The following is a 23,824-nucleotide window of genomic DNA, read 5'->3' as shown; positions in this document are numbered from 1 at the left end:
AACATCTTCAGTGGAAAGTGCTATTTTAAAATTGGACACATTTTGGCAGTCAAGATCCTCCAACCCTAACCTGGGTGTTTGACTGCCTGTCTTTCTACCCTAAGTGGTTTTTATACATATAAACTCCATATAATGCTAGTTATTTTGCACATATAAAAACCTGACATACACCAAACTCTTCATGTAGCTGTTTGCATAGCTGGTTTGTATTGCTTTCTGTTCTTCAATCTATAGTTCAGAGAAATTGGTGTTTCATTTCACAGCTAAAAAAAACTTACTTGAATTGTAGAGACATGAAAGGCAAGGGAAGGAGAGAAAACATCTCTCCCGTTTTAAACTCATCTTCCACAAGCTAATTTGACAGTGTAATGTGAAAGTACAGAAATCTGAAATCTAGTTCTGAATGTCTTTTTACCTCTCTCTCAACAGATATTACTCAGGTTTACTGTGACATTTCAAAATGTCACCATGCCCATCTCAAAACCAGACATTTTAACACAGAATAGATACCTACCTGCTTTAATTCAGAACCCAATCTGTATGTGATGATATTCTAAGAACCTCTTCTAAGAAGTTCCTACTTATTAAGTAAATACTCGTCATACAATGACAAAGATCCTTATTTAGCTGGAAATAAAGACAGACTCAAACTTTGTTTTATTTTTTAATAAAGTTTAAATAGTTAAAGTAAGAGGAAAGAGTATGTTTTAAAGCCAAGCTATTTCTTTGTTCCATGCTAGGCCTTAAAGTTGGATTTACTGGCAAATATGGGCCATAAGAAGAGCTGTATACTTCAAATGCTGGTGTAGAATATATTAAAATAGCCAGTGACTCACTCCAGATTACCTTAAAACAAAGGAAACACAATCTCTACAGGTTTTGAAAGGTATTGCCTCTTATCCTGATTAATGGAAAAATTATCCCTACAAAAGATTTTTTTTTTTAATATGAAGACTCTACAAAATACTTGCTTTATCCATTGGCAGGACTTTGAAAATCTCCAAAATATTTAGATATGTGTGCCTAAGGAAGTTTATAAATGCCAATCCAACACTGTAACAAAAATTCCAAACAGAACTGGAAATTAGAATAACTTAACCAAATCATCCCACCATAAGAATATTATATTTCTATTCTGCATCAACACAGACCAGCATGGTTTGTTTTGTTTCAAAAATTCTTCATGTCCTGCAGAATACAGCATAGATTTGTTTCATTAGTACCTTTACCCTTCCATTTCCTTAATGCTATTTTCCTCATTAACATTTAAAACAGTATCTAATCTGTCTAGAGATTTTTTCTGCCCTCAGGGCTCTTCTTAGCCTCAACCCTATCCTCACCCATGGAGATCCTTCCCCTCTTGCTTCAGAGAAAGAGGTTTTTGTTCATTTGGCTGATTTTCATTTTCTTCTTTTTCAGACACAGGTAAGTATCCTGCCATGAAGGGAGCATGGGAACAAATGGGAACAGCACTGGGAATTACTGGGACATTTACAAGCCAAGATTGTGAGTAGGAGCTTCAACAGCCACTATTTTTGAAAGAAAAATATCATGCTTTCTTTATATTGGATAATATTTGACAGATTGGATAATATGTCTACTATAAACACAGTTTTGTGCCACAAACAGCCACAAACGGCAGACAAAGCAATAGAGCACAGAGTTTGATGAATTTAGTGCAACAGAAAAAAAATTGGTAGAGTTTGAGTAGCATCTGCAATGGTAACGAACATTTAGAAACCAAAATGATCCAATAACCTAAAAATACATCTGCTACACTAAGAAAAAAATCTGTGCAATGAGATTAGAAGCTTCCAAATTGTGGACTGATTGCACAGGGACCACAGATGTAAGAAAGTATTAGCTTGGAAAGTTTCAGCTTTCCAAAATTCAAAAACATTAAAAAGCAATCTGTTCATCATTCTGCGATTTAACTGTTTCCTAGTCTATGGGAATAAACAGCAGGATACAATCCTGTTTGCAACATCCATGTAGCTTTTTTTTTTTTAAAAAAACCTTGTTAAAGTAAATTAAGAAAATATATTCTTAAAGAAAAAAAAACTAGATGAACACAAAGAAATGCCATGACGAATCCTGAGACAAATTATCCTACATCGTTGCTAGTCTATGAAAACTGGTTTGAATAATAAACACACTGGAGTATTCAGTGACAGCATACAAATCAAGAGTATTTGTAATTATTAAGTTGTGCATGTTTTTAACTGACAAAACATGCTCATGGGCTTACTTTAAAATCGCTCACTGCTTGTTATCAAAGTTAAAAGATCATTTGCATACCAATACATATACTGTAAACATGAACTTCTCATTAAGGAAAGATGGATTTACAGTAATTTGATCTTTTACAAAAAGCTATTGGTAACCAAATCTCTCAGTGTCTAACTTTCTAGAAAATTAAACCAATGTTTCCACCCTCAAAGCTGAAACACTACCTCTTTAGGAAACAGCCCTGTTTATTTGTTAATCAGAAATACAATCAAGTGGCATATTTCCATTTGCTCTTCGGCTGACAGTTTCAGCTTCATTATATTTTACAAGAAAACAGCAGACTTGCAGAAGTCCTGTAAATTCTTTCATATCGCAACTGATTTAATTACAGCAGTGAACAAACGCAGCAGTGATGCAAAATAAGATCAGCCCAATTGCCCTTATCTGATGATAGGATCTCTCTTCCTGTTTGGCTTACAGCAGTGAGGACTTCTTGTTTTGTTTCGGCTTTTTGTTGGTTTCTTTTTTTCTGGTCAGGCTGCCTCTGTCAAGACTGACAGAAGCAAGAAGTTGACATGCCCTTAGAATTCCAGCTTGAGAATGATCCTCATAGGAATACAGCTGAGTTTCAATCAGTAGGTCGGGGAATGATACTAATGTGGAGAAAATTATCTGGATAGCTCATATGTTCGCTTAGCCACTGAATGGGTGTTTCCAGCATTGGCTCAATTCCATGAATCATCACTTGAGTCTTCTGCTCTCCATCTAATTCAAAGAAAAAGAGAAACCACTAGTATGCCATTCAAAGTTCACAGGAAGATTAAACATTTACTCATACTTAATTTACGGTAGATGTAATTGGTGTTACCGAGTTCAACATTTAACAGAACGAAAAGTAGGAAATATCAGTGCGGAGAAAGCTGAGATTTCCATCATCTAAAACAAACTTTGAGTTAAAATTGATTCCAAGACAAAACCGGAATTAAGTAAAACTTAATGAAAGTGCCACTTTTCTTTACTAGTTGCAAGAGGGGCTTTTTTTAATCCCACAGTGATCCCAGCTTGTTGTCAACCCAGCTAAGGCACATCCATCGCACACAGCTGTAAGGCATGTGAATTTTACACAGATCATGCTCAAAATGTTGAGCTTCCTAAACCATACTGGTAAGTTGTATTCTTAATACTGTGATCTCCTGAAAGAGCAGGACTGTGTGTAATATAATACATGCATTATTCCTGAAGTAATCTTGTATTGCTAAGAATAATTTACATAAATCACTAGCAATATTTCAGAGTTACTCCGAAGGCAGAGTTGGCACCGGCTTTTTCTCACTTAGTTTCATCTCTTGGAAAAGCAAAGTTAGCAAATTATTCCCAGTATAACGAGTATTTTCTAAGAATATTTCAATTCTTTTTATTTATACTTGTCCCGGAGGATGCAAGTACTTTGATCCTTTGATTCAAATGATGGGAACCAGCTAAAGCAACTGACATAACAGTCATGACATGAACTAAAACAACAAAAAATGAAAATTTGTTTCAGAGACAAGGGATGAGAAGAGCATATGAAATATGCTTCAAATAATGGTTAGCAGGGGGAAAAGTAGGCAGTGACCTTTCACTCATTTTATTCTATACTATGGCATTCTCACATGGACCTACCACAGTGAACTCCCCATTCAGTACTCAAAAGTACTACTGCATTCACTAATTGGCATTTTATGTCCCACACCAGTGTCTATAACAGAACAAACCACCATCCTGACCAAGAGCTGCATGGAAGAGAACAGAATCTAGAAGTGTAGGCATCATTACTGGTTCTTGCATTCAGTGGCCCCAATTGGAGGATAATTTCTATTTTATAACACAGGTGAAATCACATTTGTTTGGTAGCCAAAATGATTTGACAGCTGCCTGAAGAAGTTTCTAGTATAACCAGCTATCTATGTCCACACAGCTGGTAAAAAAAATAATCCTAAACATGTAGTTGACTTTATGCTAGTAATAATTCTTCCTGCAAGAGCAGACAGTTATGTTTGCTTAAAATAAAGCATTATACTTTTGTTACTTGTTACCTACGTATGGTATATTTTGTACAAAGTCTTGCTTCTCTAAACAGCATAATACACACATTATCACACTAAATTAAGCATAAACACTTGCTGGTTTCTGGTTTTATTGCAGACAAGTCTGAAGAACAACACACATCATTTAAAAACCAACTTCTGGTATTTCTAGCCAAAACAGGTATTTATTGGGCTGAAACACTCTAAGTCAGATTGTCAAAAGAATTAACTCCCAAAGAAAACATCTCAGAAATCCAGTTGTGGTGGTGCATTCATTCGTTTACAACACCAGTTTTCTTTCTTCTTGAAAGTTAGGGAGCATCTAAATATATTTAAGTAACCTCCAAATATATGTATTTAACACTTTAAATTAAAACCTACCTATGGTGTTCCTTAAGTTGGTGTGGGCTGACGACTTCTTTTAATGTTTCATAGTATTATTTTATTTCCAGAAACAACTAATTTACATAAAACCAGATGACAGAATGCACCTGACTCTTTTTAGCCCAAACTTGCAAAAAATAAGAATTAAAAGCTTTAGAACCCCAGTATAATTTTCTTGCCATTGAAGGAAAGGCTTATAAATTATAAACATTTTCTTTGGCTCTTCCATTACTGTGCAACATATGTATGTGTGTGCATGTGCCTACTCTTGCTTGAAAATGAAGTGCAGGTAATCTTGATGTCTCTGCTGCTTGCTCCTTACCCAGCTTTGTCCCTTTCTCACACTAATCTTTTATTCTGTTCCTTGGCAAACTGAGAAAGCCTCAGAGGTCAATGAAGAATTTACCAGTTTAATTAAAATCTAAATCTCTGCATTAGCATTGTTTGTGCTTTAGTATTATCTCTGACAAAGCATCACTTCTCCTTAATTCCTTTTCCCCTTGAGGCTTGACTGAAGAGATCTTATCTCCCAATTCTGTATTTACTGCAGCCTTCTTTCACAAAATCCATTGTTTTTACTTCAACATTCTTCTCTCCTTTTGTTACTAGGAACCACAAACTCTCACTTCAGGCACATTTACCCAAACTTTCCTCAACTTTCATGTTTTCCATCACACGTCCGATTATAAGTCAGAGTGTCTCTCATATAGACTCTTCTCTACTTTTTGCAGCAAAAAGTTGTAAACAGCAAATACACTAAAACAATTACTGAAAAATATTCTTATCTTGTCGACAGCTGTCTAGTTATTATCCATTTCCACTGTGATCTGAGTCCTGAATGATTTGCTAGCTATCATGAAAACTTCATCCACCTGTTTTAGAGATACAATAGATTAGGAGATTTACGAAATATTTTTTCCATTATTTTAGATGCAGCTTGACACACAAACCTGCTGTCCTCCTCTTCCCCAACCCACATTCTATGATCACAAAAAGCCTTTCTAAAGTGATGAAATGCTGCTATAAAGTGTACAAGTTGCTACATATAATGTATTTAAATTAGTGGTATAAAATGTAAATGACCTAATTACAAAGTAATGCCCCTCTATATCATTGGATAATGTCTGTGAAAATTAGGCTAAATAACACTGTTCATCTGCAGCGCACAGGGTCCAGACCTGATGATATTATTACTGTCAATACCCATTCTACAATGTTCAGTAATGTAGTGAAAAAATAAACAGGATTTCCTCAAAACCACTAATTCAAATTTTCCTGTAACCTCCCCAACTTTTTTTGTCCTCTTAAAATCCTGTCAGAACTGAGTTACATGTTACTTATCACATAACCTAAGATTTTTTTTTTTTTGCTTTGCTGCAAATTACTTTTGGGAATGAGATGAAGCAGGAATACAAGAAAAATAAAAGCATAGCAATCTATGTTTTATAAATTTTCACAGCGCTACTTAAAATCAGAGCGCTTCTATTTTACTGAAGTAATGCTCAAGTAACAAACACTGTTTTGGCATTTGCAAAAAAAACCAACCAAAAAACCCTGAAAACTAATTAAGTCATCTATCAGAGTGGCTGTCCCAAGATTAATTTATTTTTTTACCACTTTCATTGTAGAGCTGTATCAACGGAGAAGGTACTGCAGCCCCCTCAAGTTACCAGAGGCAAGCTCTAAGCAGAGATGGTAATGCTTTTTGGTAAAACTGAACAATATTCCATCTCCAGAAGGTAGATAACAATGCTTATATGTTATGTACCAAGACATTTTTGAAACATTCACCTGACTTAAATTAGACCCTAATTCAAGGCTGCAACACCTAAAGTGTTGACCAGACTCGGGATAATTAATCATATCATGTAAAGTCAGAAGGGTTTTCCAGCTCTGTACACAAAACAGAGAAAAACAAGGACCTCTGAAGTGAAGAGCTTTAAGAAGAGATCTGCTCCTCTCTCACCAACAAGGTGGCTCCATGCTCCTGATGAGGAAACCACTACAAGAAAATATTGCAAAGGACTCTCTTTTGCAGATAGGCATCTTCTGGGAAGAAGCAAGAGAGAGTGGCTGTTGCAACTCAAGTGAGTCCTTGAGAGAGTGGCTCAAAGCCCTCCCCAACCTGAGGCAGCTTGAGCCCACTCTCTCTTCTTTAATGGAATGCCCTAACTACAATATTCACTGTTGCTAATCTCAGCTTCCTCTAAAACCCCTCAATATCCAGGAATCAGCGAGACACAGCTGAAGAACAAACAAGAAAATCTGTAGCCTTCAGAGAAGGTGGGAAGATGTGCCATGTCATGTTATCACACAGTAAGTTTTTCTCTTTCCTTCAGCTAAATAAGTTGTTGCTTGCAAACTAATCTACTCAGTAACAGGAAAATTAGCTCATTCAGCATCAGTTCAGATGGCTGCACATGAGCACTGATGCGTCTCAATAAATCTTTCTACTGAGTTACGTTATTATTTGAAAGAAAGAACTAATGATGGACATAAAAGATTGGTTTGGTTTTGAGACAGATTCAAGTGCCTGAGAGCAGAATAGTGAGAAGGCACTGCCTCTGTCACAGGTACTTACTTCAGCCAGTTTTTATCCAGATTAGCACCTCAATGCTCACCAGTGCTGCAATGCCATACTCCCTTTCACCTACACAAGACAGCTCCTCTAGCCAGACTACATCTGTGATGTATCACTTAAAATTCTTTAGTGGGATGAAATACCTCCCTTCTGATTTGTGGCCTCAAGCAATCACCTGTCAGGGCAATTTAGTAGGCTTAAATCCCTTAACAGATAGACAATACAAGATATTCAGGCTTTAGCAAAAGTGCCCCTGGAGTACTCAATTAGAATCCTCAGTATGCAAGTTCTCTGCCTGTAGTGAGGGGCAGCACCACTTATAAAATTGGCTTTACAACCCTAAAAAGGCAAATAGAACCTGGTACTTCAAATTAGGGGCAAACAATGCGTTTCTTATATGGTACAAGGCCACAGGACTACAGACAAGGACACTAAAATGTATGAGTGAACACAACCAACTTTCATGCAGTAGCAGCATTTTAATAGTGTAACATAACTGGATGCCAGCTTTTCCACTGTGAAGTGGGCCATAGACATTTGGCTTATCTTCAGAATATATCATATGCTCGGAAGACAATGATACCAAAGGTATTCCTGACAATAGGCTATGCCATATTGTAGGAAAACTGATCTTGGGACAGTATTATAAGGAGCAGAATTTTCTTTTTGTGACTGTGATGTGGCTGCTTTCCTCCCCATTTTTTCTGCTCCCCAGATTATCTGGCAGGAGAACAGTGTGTGCTCAGCACCTGGTGCCTCAGACATCTCTGAATCTGAAGAGACACACCAACAACTTCACTGGAAAGATTTTATCTACCTCTGAAGGATGTCATAGGAAATTACTTCGAAAAACATAGCTTTCAGTAATGTGCCTGGTGTAAGTAATGCAGTGTGCAACCACTAAGTTTGCTACTGAATGATTTTGCTGACCCAGTTTTGAAAGCCTGAAGCCAAAGCTGGGCAAGGCCAAATCTCTGGTATGCAAAAGTGAAAATTTCCTTCTTGGAACGTAGGTCTCTGGTTCAGCACCAAGGATCACACAGGCAACTGTGCACTTATTTACAAAAGATTATTCTGTATTAGTAAGCAAATTCAAAGACTGTTCTAATTTGTAACCACGTGGTAGGAAAGCACTGGACTGAAGTTATTCTTTCCCTCTCTGGGCACCTCAGGTTGGAAATTCTAGGACCTACAGAGACAAGACAAGCCCTGACAAGCCTCAGAGTCTAAGGAAATTCTCCACCAGTGACTTCAGCACTGGTAGCAGAAAAGAAACACAAATATTTGAACATACTTCTCTTTTGCACTTTCAAATAGGTACCATCTCTAAAAACCTCAAACCTTAATAAAGTCAGCAATGGTTTAATTTGTTAACCCTGAAACTTGACAAAGAGCCACCTACCTAATTTAATAGTAACCTGTCCAAACAGTTCCAATGTCCAATATTAAAATTGACAAAGACAGGACACCATTTACAACAAAACAAGCTTCACAATTATTTTCATTGTGTGTGCTACAAAAATATCTACGTGTTCATAAAATGCAAAAAAAATTAGGCTAAGGTGCATTTATGAACCTTTTCACATCACTTCTGTAGTATTTACTATAGGCAGGTACCTTATATTTTTTAATTCATGGCAAAATATTTCTTTGCTCAGTGAGCAACCATAGCTACAGAATTAAATCCATGTATAAATTAAATATTGATGCTTTACTTTTCTCCAGTACCTTTAAAAAACATATTAGAAACTAACATATATTATTACAGGCTTTTCCATTCATAAACTCCAATCTAACTGGAACATCTGCAATCAGTTTCTGGCATGTGTATGTGTAACAGTGAGCAAGGTACAGAAATACAGAGAGGTGTTCTGATTCCACACTGATGACAACCTCAACATACAGTGATCAAACAGAAAAATAAATTTGTATACTGAAAATATAGTACATAATCAGCTGAGTACTAACAAGAGCTCAATGTAATTTCATGGGAAGTGCATAAAAAGTTGATTTTGGTGAAATCTCATGGCCAAATGATATTCTGCTCTTGGAATGAACCCAGCACAAGTACTTCAGACAGCAAACATGTTCTTTACTAAAACCAAGTATTTCACACTTAAGGAACTATAACTTCAAGGTCTAAGTTTACTACATGTTCAATTGAGCAGGGTATTTTTAGTTAGAATTTAGAATTTTTTAACTAGGAATAAAATCTTACGAGCTTTCAGAAGCTTCACACTAACCTATTTTAGCCAGCACATCCCAGGATATCCTTACTTTTCTGTGAATTCCATCTTGTGCAACACAACCCTGCTTGTCACAGCAGCAGGCTCTATTGCTAGAAGTGACTCATCTTCCATAGCAATCTTAACATGCTTTAAACCTCACTTCAACCACACAAAGTACCAAAATTCTTATTCTCTTCCTCTCCCCAGAGCTGGAATGATGATCAGCTTCAGGAGACACACAGATGGATCATGTCAGCAGATTTGCTGTTCAGTATCCTCTGACCAAGAGCAAGAACACACAAAGAGTTCTGCAAAGCCAACTCTACAATAGCCTAGCCACAACAAAAGGTTCCTCTGACCTCAAAAATTTTAGATGCTGATATGTGACATGAAAGCACAGGACTGACTTTTCCTTCCTGCCTACATATCTCACCAGCACTGGGGAAAGCCACTGAAGCTGATTTCAGGTGAAGAACTCACCCACAGAAATACAAGGTCAGTGCATTATTCAGTACAAATTTCGTTCTCAAAATGATTCTGTGTCTGAAATAAGAATTGTTCCAAACACAAGATGTGGTTTGGAGAATAAGAATGACAGTTCCTGGATAGACTCAACTGCCTGACATGAATATAAATAAACCATGACATAGATTTAGTTAACTGTCAGCAACAAGACAATATCACTCATTTTAACCATTTAGTAGTAACATGAATTCAGTTGCTCAAACTGAAGGTCATTGTTTTCCTAAATGTCTGTTTCCAGTTTTGGGTATGGTAAATAAAAGCTACAACTTTGTATTTTGTTTAAAAATTAATATTAATTTTTAATACTTTACTGTACAACCTACAGATAACAGAACAAGAGTGTTCAACCTATCTTTTCTAATTAATTAAGTTGATTTTTTAAAATTCTTCTCCAAAATAAAAAGTTAGAAACATCAGTCTCTCAATCCTGAAGTGTTTTATCACTCATATTGTCTCAATTTAACCCTTGGAGTGCCTTCATGTCATCGTACCAGAGCCCCTCACAGGAAGTAGTTGTCCAAAATGCCATGATAGAACCAGACCTGTATCAACTTCAGTGAACTCTATTCTTGCAGAGTACCTGACTGCAAAAGCCCACCTCCAGGCAAGATACAAATATGGACTGATATTAAATCCATATCCACTAATTTAGCTTTAATTATTGCTCTACTTCTTTACATGGTTTTGACACAGGCCAGTTGGCTGGTATCTTTGTGATCTTCTTGTGATGTAAACATCTTAACTTGAATTTACACATCTGTGACTTAATGGAGAGGAAAAAACTTTCTTTGTCACAGTTCTTATATGATTACCTTCCTTGGATTATCCCAGGCACCATCCTGCCTTCTCTATCCCCCAAACAGAAGTGCAATATTATCATATGCAATATTACCATCATCTACATTAAATATCACTAAATAGTGAGATGAAATCAAATATTTGGCATCATTCAATTCATAATTTTCTTTTCTACGCAATTCTCCTCTCTTGTTATTTCCTATCATTTTTTTACCTCAAATCTATCCTCATCTTAGACAGTCACACTTCTGAAACATAGTAAAAAAACAGATTAAAGTAATCACCACAAGTAAAAGTTTATGATGCTTTGAAGCAGCAGATGAGAACTTGGCTTACACTTCTAATCTCATAGGAGCCAGGAAGCATGTAAATGAACCAAAAAACCTTTTTTCCAGTGCACTCAAAAAGTTTTTAGAGAAAGTGAATTTGGCCTGAAACACCATTAAACAGACTAAGCATGAGCAGGCTATTTTTAACAATTTCCCAAAACAGTTAACACTGACAGTAACGCCATGCAAGACAAGGAAACTTTTCCTTTTGTAAAACAGCTCATGCAACTCAATGGAAAAGCAGATAGAAGGTGGAAATGGGTTAAGCTTTACTTAAATGAACTTTGTTATTGTTGCTTTTAAATTATTTTATTCTTGTATACTTCATAGAAGTTTTTAAAATGGGATTCTTGGAATAAGTCGCAAACTAGTTTATGACAGAATTCCAAAATACTTCTCTTCAAAATCTGACGTCTTATGGAAGACCTTACAAGGCCAAAGATGCATCCCATCAAGCATCTAGCTTCAGGCAGAATAAAAAAAAGTTAAGACTGAACTCCCAGGGAATATTCTTATAATCCTTCTTCCTTAGCATCAGCGTCTTAGCTTCATCTTTTGAACTAGCAATAAACCTGTGATAGTTTATAAAAGCCTGGGGTTAGCAGCTGAGGCTTATAAAACAATTTTCTACAATGCTTTAAGTTTGGCCATTCACATAGTGAGAAAGTTCAGTGTAAATCGTGCTGCTGTTCCATGTAACAAGCAAGCACACAACACATTTAGATACATGAGGAACAGGCAGGGTGTGCATTAAAAGATAAACACTTGAATGTGTGACAAATTGAGGCCAACTTGTCCATGATATATTTTCCATTGTTGAAGGAGAGCTAAATCACTTTTAAGAGTTGTGTAGCTTTTTTGAACAGCAGTCATCTTGACTTACCAGAAGTTAACCCCTTTATGCACTATGCCCCTAATTAGATTTGAGGGTTGTCCTTCCTTCCAAACAGTGCAAAACTGACCTTCAGAAATTAGGGCTCACTCTCTATGCAGCTAGGGAGCTAAACATGATCAATATGGTCATAGGAAAAAAAAAAACAAAAAACAAAAAAATCACATTTGATAAAGATTTATCTCTACGAAGTTTGGTCTAGAGCAAATCAATTTGCTGTAAAAGACCTTGTTACTAGTAGTTTGTGAGAATTTTTATAATGTCATTGTTTTCAAAATGCTATTATGCCAAACAATTAAATAACAAATTCTCTGTGCAATCATACTATATACCCTCTAAGCATATGCACATTCATACACTTTTAAAGGTTTTTAATGGCATTCTTGAACTTTCAACCTCAAGTTTACTTCATTTTCAAGTTACTCTAATTCACATCATGCCTGCAAATATTCTGTGATCCTAATGGCCGTCCATCTTTATATAAAGAACTTTTCAGCTAATGATGACCTATTCCGACAAAGCACAGCAGGATTACTGTTTCTGAAAAATCACTCTCAATACAGAAGAGACCAGCACGTTCACTTGTTTTCAAGCCATAATGCTAATTGCTAGTTTATCTGCCCAGTTTAATACATCAAATTGAAAAGTGGACATTGGGACATAATCACTGGTTAAAACCATTTGGCTGAAGAGTGATAAGTGACACGTACAGATTCAAGGCTTCATGGCTGTTATTTAATGTTTTGTGCCTCCCCCTACTTAACTAGAGAAAAATAAACTGGTTTTTCCTTTTTAAAAATGCTACATCCCAAGACTATTATTACGTTATTTAACAAAGTAAACAACCTCACAAGCAAACTACATGTGAAAATTGAGATGAGCTATTTAATTATATTCAAAGTACGGACAGTTTTGTTCCATGTCTGACAAATCCTTCAACCTCTGCTAAACTGATCAGTAAAAACTCAGCTAATTGAATCCATTGATGTGAAAAACCACAGGCTCAAGTCTGTACTGCATACATCAGGCTGAGGGATTTCTGCTCCAGCCATGGCAGTAATAGTCAGTGGGGTCAGGTCAAAGAGGGTTAAAGTGAGTCAGGATATAGCCAAAGGAATACATCAAACACTGATTTTAAAAGGGCAATTAATCTTAGACAGAAATGCTTCCTGGGGAATGAGATCTCAATCTTAAGAGCACACTACATGATGTAGCAGTAAAAATGTACATATACAAGCTTAGAGAGCTTTCATCCTGTGATCACAAACAGAAGGGGAGTGCTGTTTATCAGAGAAATACAAACCCTGGCTAAAATACTTACATTAGCGTCTTCCGGGCCCTTACTCATCGAAAAATAAATTCTGTAATGAGCAGGCTGTAGAGTCTGCACACATGAAATACTTTTTAATACATGTACTGTAGGTTCTTTTGAACAGCTAGTAGACTAAAGTATTTGGAGATCTGTACCATAGTAAAATTAAAGAGTCTAGCATTGAAAAATTCAGGGAAGAGTGGTGAAAGGAGGAATGGAATAGCTGCAGGACTCTTTACACTGAACACTAAAAAAAATAACAACCCCTTCTCAAAAAAAGCTACCTGGTCAGAGTTAAAATTGGAAGAAGGCTTTCATCAAAAGTTCTTTTTAGCTTTTCTATTCCAAAATATTAAGACAGTTAGCTGCAAAGCTGTTAGATTATAATATAATCTCTGTTTTTAATGAGAGTTTGACTCATAATTTAAAATTTTTAGAGTTCAGAAAGTATTTTTCTGCTTTATAGTAGAAAAATAGATCCATAAAGCTTACAACACAAACATACAGCATTTGCAAACAAAATTTGTTACATTAGTATCACTAATTAGTTAGCAAGATTACTAGGAATCATTAGCTGTGTGGACAAACACAGGTCTGAAATTAATTACCACAAATCTGGGTGCATTGGCTCACAGAACTAAAGGGAACTGGCTTTGCAGCCATCTCTCCATCTGAGGATATTGATGCCCAACATCACAAGTGTCAGAAGGACATCTGTTTGTCTGTCTGGTCCATAAACGTGGCTTCTTGGTTTAAATGCCTGTTGACAGCTTGCACAAAGATACTGGACCTTGTGAAGTTTGCCAAAGTGTAGAGACCTGCTGCATTTTGCCATTGTAAATGTGGTGATGATGCCATCTGGAAAAAGGATAAGGAGCACAAGTGCATTCAAATCTGCACTGACTGTGGCACTTCCTGTGCACAAGCCAAACCACTGCCTAAGACTTTGGCTTCAACATAAGGAAAGGTTTTACCTCTATTTTTCAACAGATATTCTCCAAATGGCTACAGGTGCAAAGCAAAAAATAAAATTATCCACTGATTGTGAAGTTACGAAAATCTCTGAATAAAATGGGGTATTGAAGCAAGGGACAACTACTGTTAGCAAGTGCTGCTGAATCCTTAAAGAAGAGAGTAGGACACAGTGGATTATTCTCCTTTACAGTACTGGTAAAACTGCTATTTTCCTCCTAATTATTATTTGTAGGTCCTTTAGTTTTGCAGTTCTATTTTTTTCCAGCCCTGTAAGTTTATCTCCTGGAAAAATCAGGTGCATCCTAGGTTGCATCTTGATGCAACCTAGATGCATCAAGACAAAGCAGAACCAGACTACAAGAGAGATGCAAGGAAGATAGGAATGATTTCACTCAGCCAACCCCCAAAGACACAGTACATACACCTAATTTAAAGGTGTATATATAAAAAAATATATAGGTATATATAAAAAAAAGAATATAAAATATATTAAGATATATATAGATTATATATATAATTTTAAAAATGGGCCAGAACCCACTATTTGAATTTCAGGGCAAATGCCAGAGAACAGCTCATGCCTATTCAGATAAATTATCTGCCCCTTTCTACTGCCTATTGAGAACAGACCCCAAACTGTTAATCCATGAGCCCTGCTCAAATTTTCTGGGATAATATTAATATGCCTTGACCAAAATTATGCCCGAGAACTGCTAATACTCATACAGCACAAACAACACATGTTCTAGCCCACTTCTGTTAACTAGTAAAAATAAAAACACTGAGAGCAAATAATTTAAATCTGTTTGTGGGCTGCAGTGTCCTGGTTGAGAACTTCACATTGTGGATCTTCACAGAGGGTTATAACTGTCTCCTGAAAGTTCTGGTAGACCCAAATCTCCAGTTACTCTTGAACTAATTATAGCACTAAAGGCATTGTCACATTTTCTGTGGAACTAACCATAAGAAACAGCCTGTAAATCTATGACCTTTGTGTAATTCAGCTGTTGCTGACACGCTTATTTCTGCGAGCAAGGATATATGAAAAACCAAAAGTTTGGTTTGGGTTTCTTTCTGTGAAGTTTTTGATGGCTCACTCATACTGAGTGACCTCTGTGGCCTCTGGAGTATGACAGACTCATTTAGATCATGACTCAAAAAAATCCAATTCTTAACTCTGCTACTGACCTCAGTGTGACCAGGTACAAGCCACATCACCCCTCTGTGCCTCTTAATTTCTCCTTCTTTTTTGTCTCTCTTCACTCATCTTTTATCTAAGTGATAAATTCTGTGGGAACACACTGCAACGTGTACAGTGCGTAAGGAACCTGCGGTCTCCTCCTAAAACACAAAAAATACTCATTTTAAAACTGAAAATTCAACATAACCAAAACACACTGTCAAACGCTTTGATCCCAAGAGTTCTCCTAAAACTCACATACATAGCAGGTGATTAGAAATCAGACAGGTTTTCTGTCAGTAATTTTCCACAATCTTTTCTTAACTGTTTAGATTTCCAAATCTATATAGCACTCAGTCAGGAAATTGGTGGTAGGACACTGATGTTCCTGGGAAGAGCAGACTATTATTCTAGGATGAAAAACCTCACCTCTCTCCTGAGGAGCATTTTAGAAATGCTGGCTTGTGATTTTCAAACCAAATAAGCTAAATTTTGAAGGAGTTCTTTTGCTCTGTCGAGGATTTTACTTTCTCCATTTCATACTACTACTGTTAATGATAGACTTAAAAAACTTCTTGTTGTGTCTGAATAAAGTCATTGGCCTTTTGACTAATTTAAAGAGAATAGTCTGGAGTCTGATACTAATAAAACTTATTGGGTGGCCGGCAGAACAAATTTAGCTGAAGCTGAACAAATTTCCAAAGGCTTGTCCGAGAAACAGGATTATTCCCCTATTTGCTGTACCTCTTCCTACAGTCTACCATTCTGAATGTGCGTGCCTGTGCATGCCCAGAAACCACTTCTAAGTCACAAAGAAACAGCACATTACTCTTGTGATGTTAGCAAAGCTGCTGGACACAGGAGCAAAGAGCAGACTAGCACAGACTATGGCAGCTGGAAGGGACCTACAATGATCATCTCATCCACTGCCTGAGACATCTGGGGCTGGCCAAAAGTTGGAGCACATTATTAAGGGCATTGTGCAAATGCCTCTTAAACACTGACAGGCTTGGAGCATCTCCCAGCCTCTCTAGAAAACTGTTCTTGTGTTTGACCACACTCATGGTAAAGAAATGCTTCACAACGTCCAGTCCAAGCCTCCCCAGTGCAGCTTTGAGCTACTCCCACATGTCCTATCACCCGATACTCAGGGAAGAATTAGTGCTTCCCTCTCCACTTCCCTTCCTCGGGAAGCTGCTCCTCCTCCCAGGACATGCTTCCAGCCCCATCACCAGCTTTGTTGCTCCCCTCTGGAGGCACTTGAGTGCCTTAACAACCATTGTGGGACCCAGAGGTGCACACAACACTCAGGTGAGGCTGCACGGATGCTGAATACAGTGGGATAATCCCCTCTTCCTCCTGATTGTGCTTTGCTGATGCACCCCAGGATGGGGTTTGCTCTCCTGGCTGCCAGGACACACAGCTGCCTCACACTGAGACTGCCACTGGCCAGCACCCCCAGACCCTTTTCTGCAGGCCTGCTGTCCAGCCACTCCTCTCCCAGGTAATATCAGTGCTCCACGCTACTCTGTCCTAGGTGCAGAATCTTGGCATTTGGACTTACTGAATTTCATCCCATTTGCCAACAGGAAAGGAGGAAAGACTCACAAGCTACCAGATGGATAATCCTTGTAGAGTCGATTGAGGTGAAGTGAGAGGAACCCTGAAAACCAAGCCATGTTCAGTGTTTCCCAGGAAATTGTATGCAGAAAGATCACAAGTAGCCCCACATACCCACTATGCTTCCTTTTAGGAGCAAGTGAGCCAGACATTCTGCACACAACAGAAGCCCTCTTTGATTATGTAAGGAGTTTGTTTAGAAATGAAGATGGCTAACAAGAAGCACAACTGCCATGATATTCTCAGATTATCTGCACCTTTTCATGTGGTCATGACAAATTAAATCTATATTAATGAATTGTGTAGTCATGACTATTAATTCTATAATCTCAAGCCAAACTCTGGACTTCCACCCCAGTTGATTAAAAAAGACTACTAAATCAAAAGGTATGCAACTTGAACACAGAACAAAAAGTTTCCACTTCAACTTAAAAAAAGGCAACTGGGGCAGGTAGGTGTTTGTGGGCTTTAAAAAAACCCTAAAACCAAAAAGACGGCAGTAAGATGCAAGTCAGATGCAGAAGGATAATCCAAGCAGATGGCCTAGTTAGGAAAAGATAACAGGCACAAAGAATGAGTCACACCAGAAAGGAGAAGTACAGGATGACCTCCTCCAAGAGGGAAAGCACCACTGAGACAAGGACACAAGGAGGGCGGAATAGCTCAAGCAGTGTCTGAAGCTCAGCTGTGGCCAGAGGATGACTCCCACAGCAGAGCACACAGTGGCCTGAACTCGTATCACTAGTGAGCTTTTAACCATCTGCTAGTACACCCACACTCTACAAGACCACTAACCCTTCACAACACTCTCATAGCCACGTGGGATGGAAGTGTGGCTAATAAAGTGTCTAGAACTGCCCAGGGCTTGTTGTATTTTTAAATTTAGGTGAGCTGGGAAAGTATTTCAACACTTTACCTCCACAACATTGAAAAGCAGACCAGTCTGAGACAGCATATGCAATCAGACTTACTAGTCAGACATAGGGAGCAAAGACTTCCTCAGTTTGCTCACCACAGCAGCAGCAAGGAATGGGATAGTGCTGTGCTGCTCCAATTCCCACAGTAAGCCCCATGTCAAGCTAATTCTGACCTCAGGCAGAGCAAGCCCAGTCATATTTCATGTCTATCCAAAGACATTCACACTGCATAAATTTACCTCCTTCTGTTGCACAATTTCTCATTTGTATCAAAATTAGGAGTCTACATGGCAAATCTAATCTAAATTCAATTTTCTGTCTAATTTACTGGAAGTCAATGCTTAAGAAACTGAGAGAGAACAAAAACAATTAATATGTAGTCTCTCATACATTATACATTAAAAAAAGCTGAGAGTTAATTGAAAACAGTTGATCCCTAATTTTCCAAAATCATTCAGTACAGCAAGTCTTAAGAGAAAAATCCTGAAAGTCTTTTTGATCCTTGTTTTATTTCTGAAAGAACTAATGACACTGCTTTAGAAAGAGGTCAGTTCACGCAGCTTTTCTGAATGAACAACAATGCTGTGAAAACTGGGAATGATTGATAGCCTACTGTTTGCGTCATTATGTCCAAATGTTTACCATTTGAGCCTTCAAGGAAGCATGAGACAAAAATCAAAACAAGTTTTATGAAGACTTCAACAACACTTGTAAATTAAAATTGTATCCAGAATTGTTTAGACATGATAGCAGTGCAAGAAAACTGCTTTCTTTTGCATTACACCATTTTTATCTTTGCATTATGCCCAATGTCTTAAATTTCTGGTGGGGAAGAGGAAAAGTCCTTCCCTCCCCAGACCTCTGTTTTCTATCATTTTAACCCTTTGCCTCTTCAAAGCATTCTGTTGAACTCAACACTGTTTCCTCTTGCTGCTTTGTAGTTATGTAAGATCATACTGTGTTCCTCCCTTTCTCCTAATAAGATGAGTCACTATTTCTAAATGAACTGTTTACAGTATTAGGATGTTCATTTACAGGAACTTCATAAATGTGCACTAACCAAAATATTTTTTTCCAATAGTTGTGAATTATTCACTTTTTTTTTCAATTTGATAAACACTGACATTCAGAAATTATATTACTTCTGGAAACAAAGACCCTTTAATTTGCAACAGGAATGCTACCACCAAATACAGAAATCATGGGGAAAGACAGCATGACTTCCTTGAAGCAACAGATAGATAACTTAATTTAATTATCTGTCATAAACAACAGTGTTGCTGAAGACAGGTGGTGTAATCCAACTAATGCAAGTAAAACTGAGAATTTTAGACAGTAGGGGAGAGTAGCCATGGTACTATCTCTTTCAGGGATGGATAATTTTGTTATTCATCAGTTTGAGAAAGAATATCCATAAGTAACATGTTCTATCAGATCTGGTGCGAGATCTCATGATATAGTTGCAGGCAACAACATGATCTTAACATGCTCTCTTCCTTACCTGCATAGAAACTACAACAACACAGTGTAAGAGACCACAAGCAATATCAAGCTTTATCTTAGCCTGTTCCTAGATAATCCACGAAACCTTCCCACAAATAGCAATAACTCTGAAGTTATTTAAATGACTGCCTAATTTTCTGGACCTGCAACTACTGCAGACAATTGCACTTCACCACACAAGAACTGTCCAATTAAAGAACCAACTTTTGTCTGTGCAAGTAGCATCCACAAGCATAGGAAAAAAGACCAGACGATGAGTTTATAGGCTGCAGCATGAATAATCAGAATAACCTGATCCTAATCATAATTCTAAACACTCATGAATGGGTATTTCATATTAAAATAAAAAAGTCATCTGTCATAAGCCTAGATTCAAAACTACATGATGCACAGCCTATGGGAGCAAAGCTGAAGGATCTCGGACTGTTGGCTGGAAAGGACAGATGTAAAGTTTCAAGAGTGTAAAACAGTGAAAGAGAAGGGCAACACTGGACAACTTTATTCTGACTTTCCTGAGTAACTAACCAGGACATTGGTCATCTTGGAGGGAAAATGAAAAGCAAGAGAAATTGGGAAATGGAAGAATGCTGATAGAGAGGCACAGGCCTTAGGTGTCCAAATATTTTAGATTTCTGTATCCAGTGATACAAAAATTTGCTAGTAAATAGCAAACTAGAAAACTGAAGTCTACATAATAGAATATCACAGGACAAAAAGACAGAAAGCAAAAAGAAAAAACTAACAAGAGCAGAAGTGACTGTTGACTAATTACTACCTCAGAGAACAAGATCTATTCCTGTTAGGAAATCAGCTAAGGTCTGAAACTCTGCAAAATTAGTTATATGAATGACAGTGAGCTTAGTCAAAAGAGAGCTAGCTTTAGAGGATCCAAAAGCAGATACTAAAAGAGTAACAAAGGACAGCAAGAGCTATTACTGGAATAGATGATGAAGGAACATGAGCAGGAAAAAGAAGAGACATTGACAGAACAGAAAATGAGAGAGGTCAATGCAAGTTGAAAAGAGAACTGAAAAATAAGTACCCTTCTTTCCTGATGCTGCTATCAGGATCAAATATAACGAGACACTGCCCAAAAACACAACTGACCAGCTTGCCTCAGATTGGAGTATGAACAACTAGGGAGAAGCCAACCTAAAACAGATACATACATGCTCCTCCAATAGAGGATAATCTCTAAACACAGTTTACTATATTCAAACAGAATATATATTTAATAGTTTATTTTATATTTAATAGTTTCTATTTATATAGTTTAATATATTCAAACAGAACTTGCTATGTTTTAAAGACTGAAAATTGAAATTAAATTGCCTATCTTCCAGGAAGGATTTCCAAAAACTCTTGACAGTCAGGAATAGTAGTCCATGAATAGCAAGCTAAGTATATCTATATTACTACACAGCTCCCAAATTTGATTTCAATTGTATGCAGTCTTTAGACGAACTGAATTAATCAATAATTATGGAAATACAGTAAATAAAACTATACTAATACATAATATAGGTTTCTCCATAGTAAAATTTCAGACTGAGGTGACTTTGATTTATGAACTGCTGTGTAATTGATAAAATACAGTTCAGTAACTAAACACAAAAATATAACATGCCTTAAAGAAAGACTACAGCAGGCTACAATACAGAAGAAGTGATTATTGGATTAGTTTGAAAATACTGATTTTAATATTTATTAAACATGACAAGAAGGATTTCACTATTTCTCAAACTTTATGTCAACACAGAAAGACCAGAACAAAGAAAAAAACAAACAAATGAAATGCATCAATGTTCACTGGAAGGTGGTGACCTGGTCTTACTGTTTCTGTTGCCACATAACCACAACCACTGCCTATGAAGCAGCTAAATAGGAACCATGTAAAAAGAATAAATATTCAACTAATGAGAAAACAGATGATTTAACACACTCGCTGTCTAAATACTTACTCAGACACAAAATCAGAGAGGGTTATATTATATCTGCTCTAACCTAGCCTTCTGGAAGAAAGTATTGCACAGTACTGCAGGAGGAGTAATACAAAGTGAAAATAAGTGTGTCTTCCTCGAAGGTTCTCTGAACATTTCATTATTCTTAGAATTCTTAAATGTTTCCACTACCTAAAGGAGGCCTACAAGAGAGGTGGAGACAAAGTGATAGAAAAAAGGGAAATGGCTTCAAACTGAAAGAGGGCAGGTTTAAATTTGATATTAGGAATTAACTCCTTACTTAGCAGGTGGTGAGACACTGGCACAGGTTGTGCAGAGAAGCTGTGGCTGCCCCATCCCTGAAGTGTTCCAAGCCAGGCTGGATGGGGCCTTGAGCAACCTGGGATAGTGGAAGGTGCCCCTGCCCATGGCAGAGGAGATGGAAATAGAGGACCTTTAAGATCCCTTCCAAAGCAAATCATTGTATGTTTGCTACTAACAAAGACAGGCATTCTCATTGTTGCTTTAGAAAAACAGGGTATCCTTTATAGTCAAGACAATTAATGTAATTGTCAATAGTTTTAAGAACTACACTGGCTTCTTAGTGCTTGTTCTAATTCCACTGCTTTTCTTTACACTTTCTGACCATTACTACTAATGTTTGAAATGCCTGATACATATTTTGACAAACGGGTTCCCAAATGTGCACACTGCTCCAACTCCACTGCAGTGATGGAGGACAAGGGAAGATAAAGCCAATGCTCCTTGAAATCTGAAGAGTTAGAGGATGGACTCTAAACAAAAGCCACTCTTTGCTTTTGGTATAACAACACACATAACAAAGTCTTTGGTCAACCAGTTTTTCTCTCATTAACAGCTTAATCAGATTAAACTATTTAGCAGAAAGGTAAGCACTGTACAGAACTTATTAAGCAGAAAAAAATTTACAGACACATATATATATTTTTTTTAAAATATGATTATGTGTATATATAAAATTGAATAAAGGACCAGTTTGAGGAGACACAGGGTTGGGATAATAACAGTTCAAAGTTTTGATTTTTTACAGCACTTCAACGAACAATAAAAGCCTTGAATAAATAGTTTCATAAGCTAATTTAAATAAAATACAGTATTCTAAACAGCTACCCACAGTCTACAACAGTCCAAAATAATATTGACACAGCATTTTACAAAGACCATTTTCACTATCAATCTTTTAATGTCATTATTCAACCTGTTCTTTTGACAGTGCTCTTTACACCGGGTTCTCAACAGTTGGTAACCAATGCATATATTCCATCCACATATATATATATACATATATTTTTTCATTGAAACATTTTTCTCAGCAGAGTTAAAAGGAAGACTTAATTATATCCATGCTTCCTAAAGCAAAGGCATATAGACACTGTGGGTGGTTCTTGAAACCCTTCCCTCCCCTCTTCTTGTGGTGGTCCCTAAGAATCTGGCAGCAGGAACAGCTCAATATACAGCTACAAATGCTGAGTCTGAAAACCATAAATTCCCTGGGTTCCCACGGCACAAAGCTCACTACGGATGCCACCACAGACAAGCGACCACCACAATCACCGTGAAGCTTCCAGTTGAATGAAAAGTCATTGAAAAAGAGAAAACCAAAGAGGAAAAGGGGGGGAAAAAAGTCAACAGATGGAGAAAAACAGAAAGAAAGAACTCATATTGATTGTGTTGCACTGAAGAAAGGATGCAGTTAATGTCAGCAGAGAATCAATTCACTAAAGAGAGAGGTTAATTGGAAAATTATCTAAATGGCTTTGAAAAGAAGATTAAAAAGATTTTAGAAACCTGTTTATCCAGTATCTATTATATCTTTAAGCATACTTTTCATGAGATACTACATTAATTTCCTTTGTTTGGAAAAATTAAGTAAATCTAAACTTTGGTAACTGAATAGTTTAAAAATCCAGACATGAAATTTTAAAAATTATTTTCAAATAAACCTTTGATAATATATTCTGGTTTGTTACAATATTATTTTAATGTCTCCACTAGAATAAAGCGTAGATTAAGACAAAACATACAAGTTTACAAGAAAAATACTAGAAGACAGTAAGTAAGGTCCAAAGAGGACAATTTTTAATGTTTGGCTACAATCTACTTTTCCTTTTTCATTTTAACAAGAGTTTCCTGAGTTATCATCATTTTAGAGATCACAAATTGAAGTCAAAGCGATATTATAGCCAGAAAGATAAGTTTTTTGGAGGATGGCACAAAAGAATAGTTATGAGAGGCCTAAACTTCACATCAGAAAGTGTCTAGGGTTTGCACACTCAGGGGCCCAGAGCTCTCACTGATTTCAAGCA

General features: G+C 37.0%; 1 protein-coding gene across 5 annotated transcripts in view; it reads right to left on the bottom strand.

Moving 5' to 3' along the window:
• The window catches only part of ATG5 (autophagy related 5), a 120,352-nt gene that overhangs the window by 45,669 nt on the left and 50,859 nt on the right, over positions 1-23,824 (bottom strand). For 2 of the 5 annotated variants that reach the window (XM_074536546.1, XM_074536548.1), the window contains one exon: positions 1,929-2,994. The exons of 2 other annotated variants lie outside the window; for them this stretch is intronic. In XM_074536546.1, the coding sequence (XP_074392647.1) occupies positions 2,858-2,994 (137 nt within the window). In that variant the 3' untranslated portion in view covers positions 1,929-2,857. Of the gene's footprint in view, positions 1-1,928; positions 2,995-15,507; positions 15,661-23,824 lie in introns of those variants that run through there. One more of the 5 variants, XR_012579343.1, reaches the window with a different exon arrangement.

Source organism: Zonotrichia albicollis, chromosome 3 (genome assembly GCF_047830755.1).
Source record: "Zonotrichia albicollis isolate bZonAlb1 chromosome 3, bZonAlb1.hap1, whole genome shotgun sequence".
NCBI lineage: Eukaryota > Metazoa > Chordata > Aves > Passeriformes > Passerellidae > Zonotrichia > Zonotrichia albicollis.
Note: the sequence above shows the minus strand (reverse complement) of the source record. Positions and strands in the feature narration are given on the sequence as shown.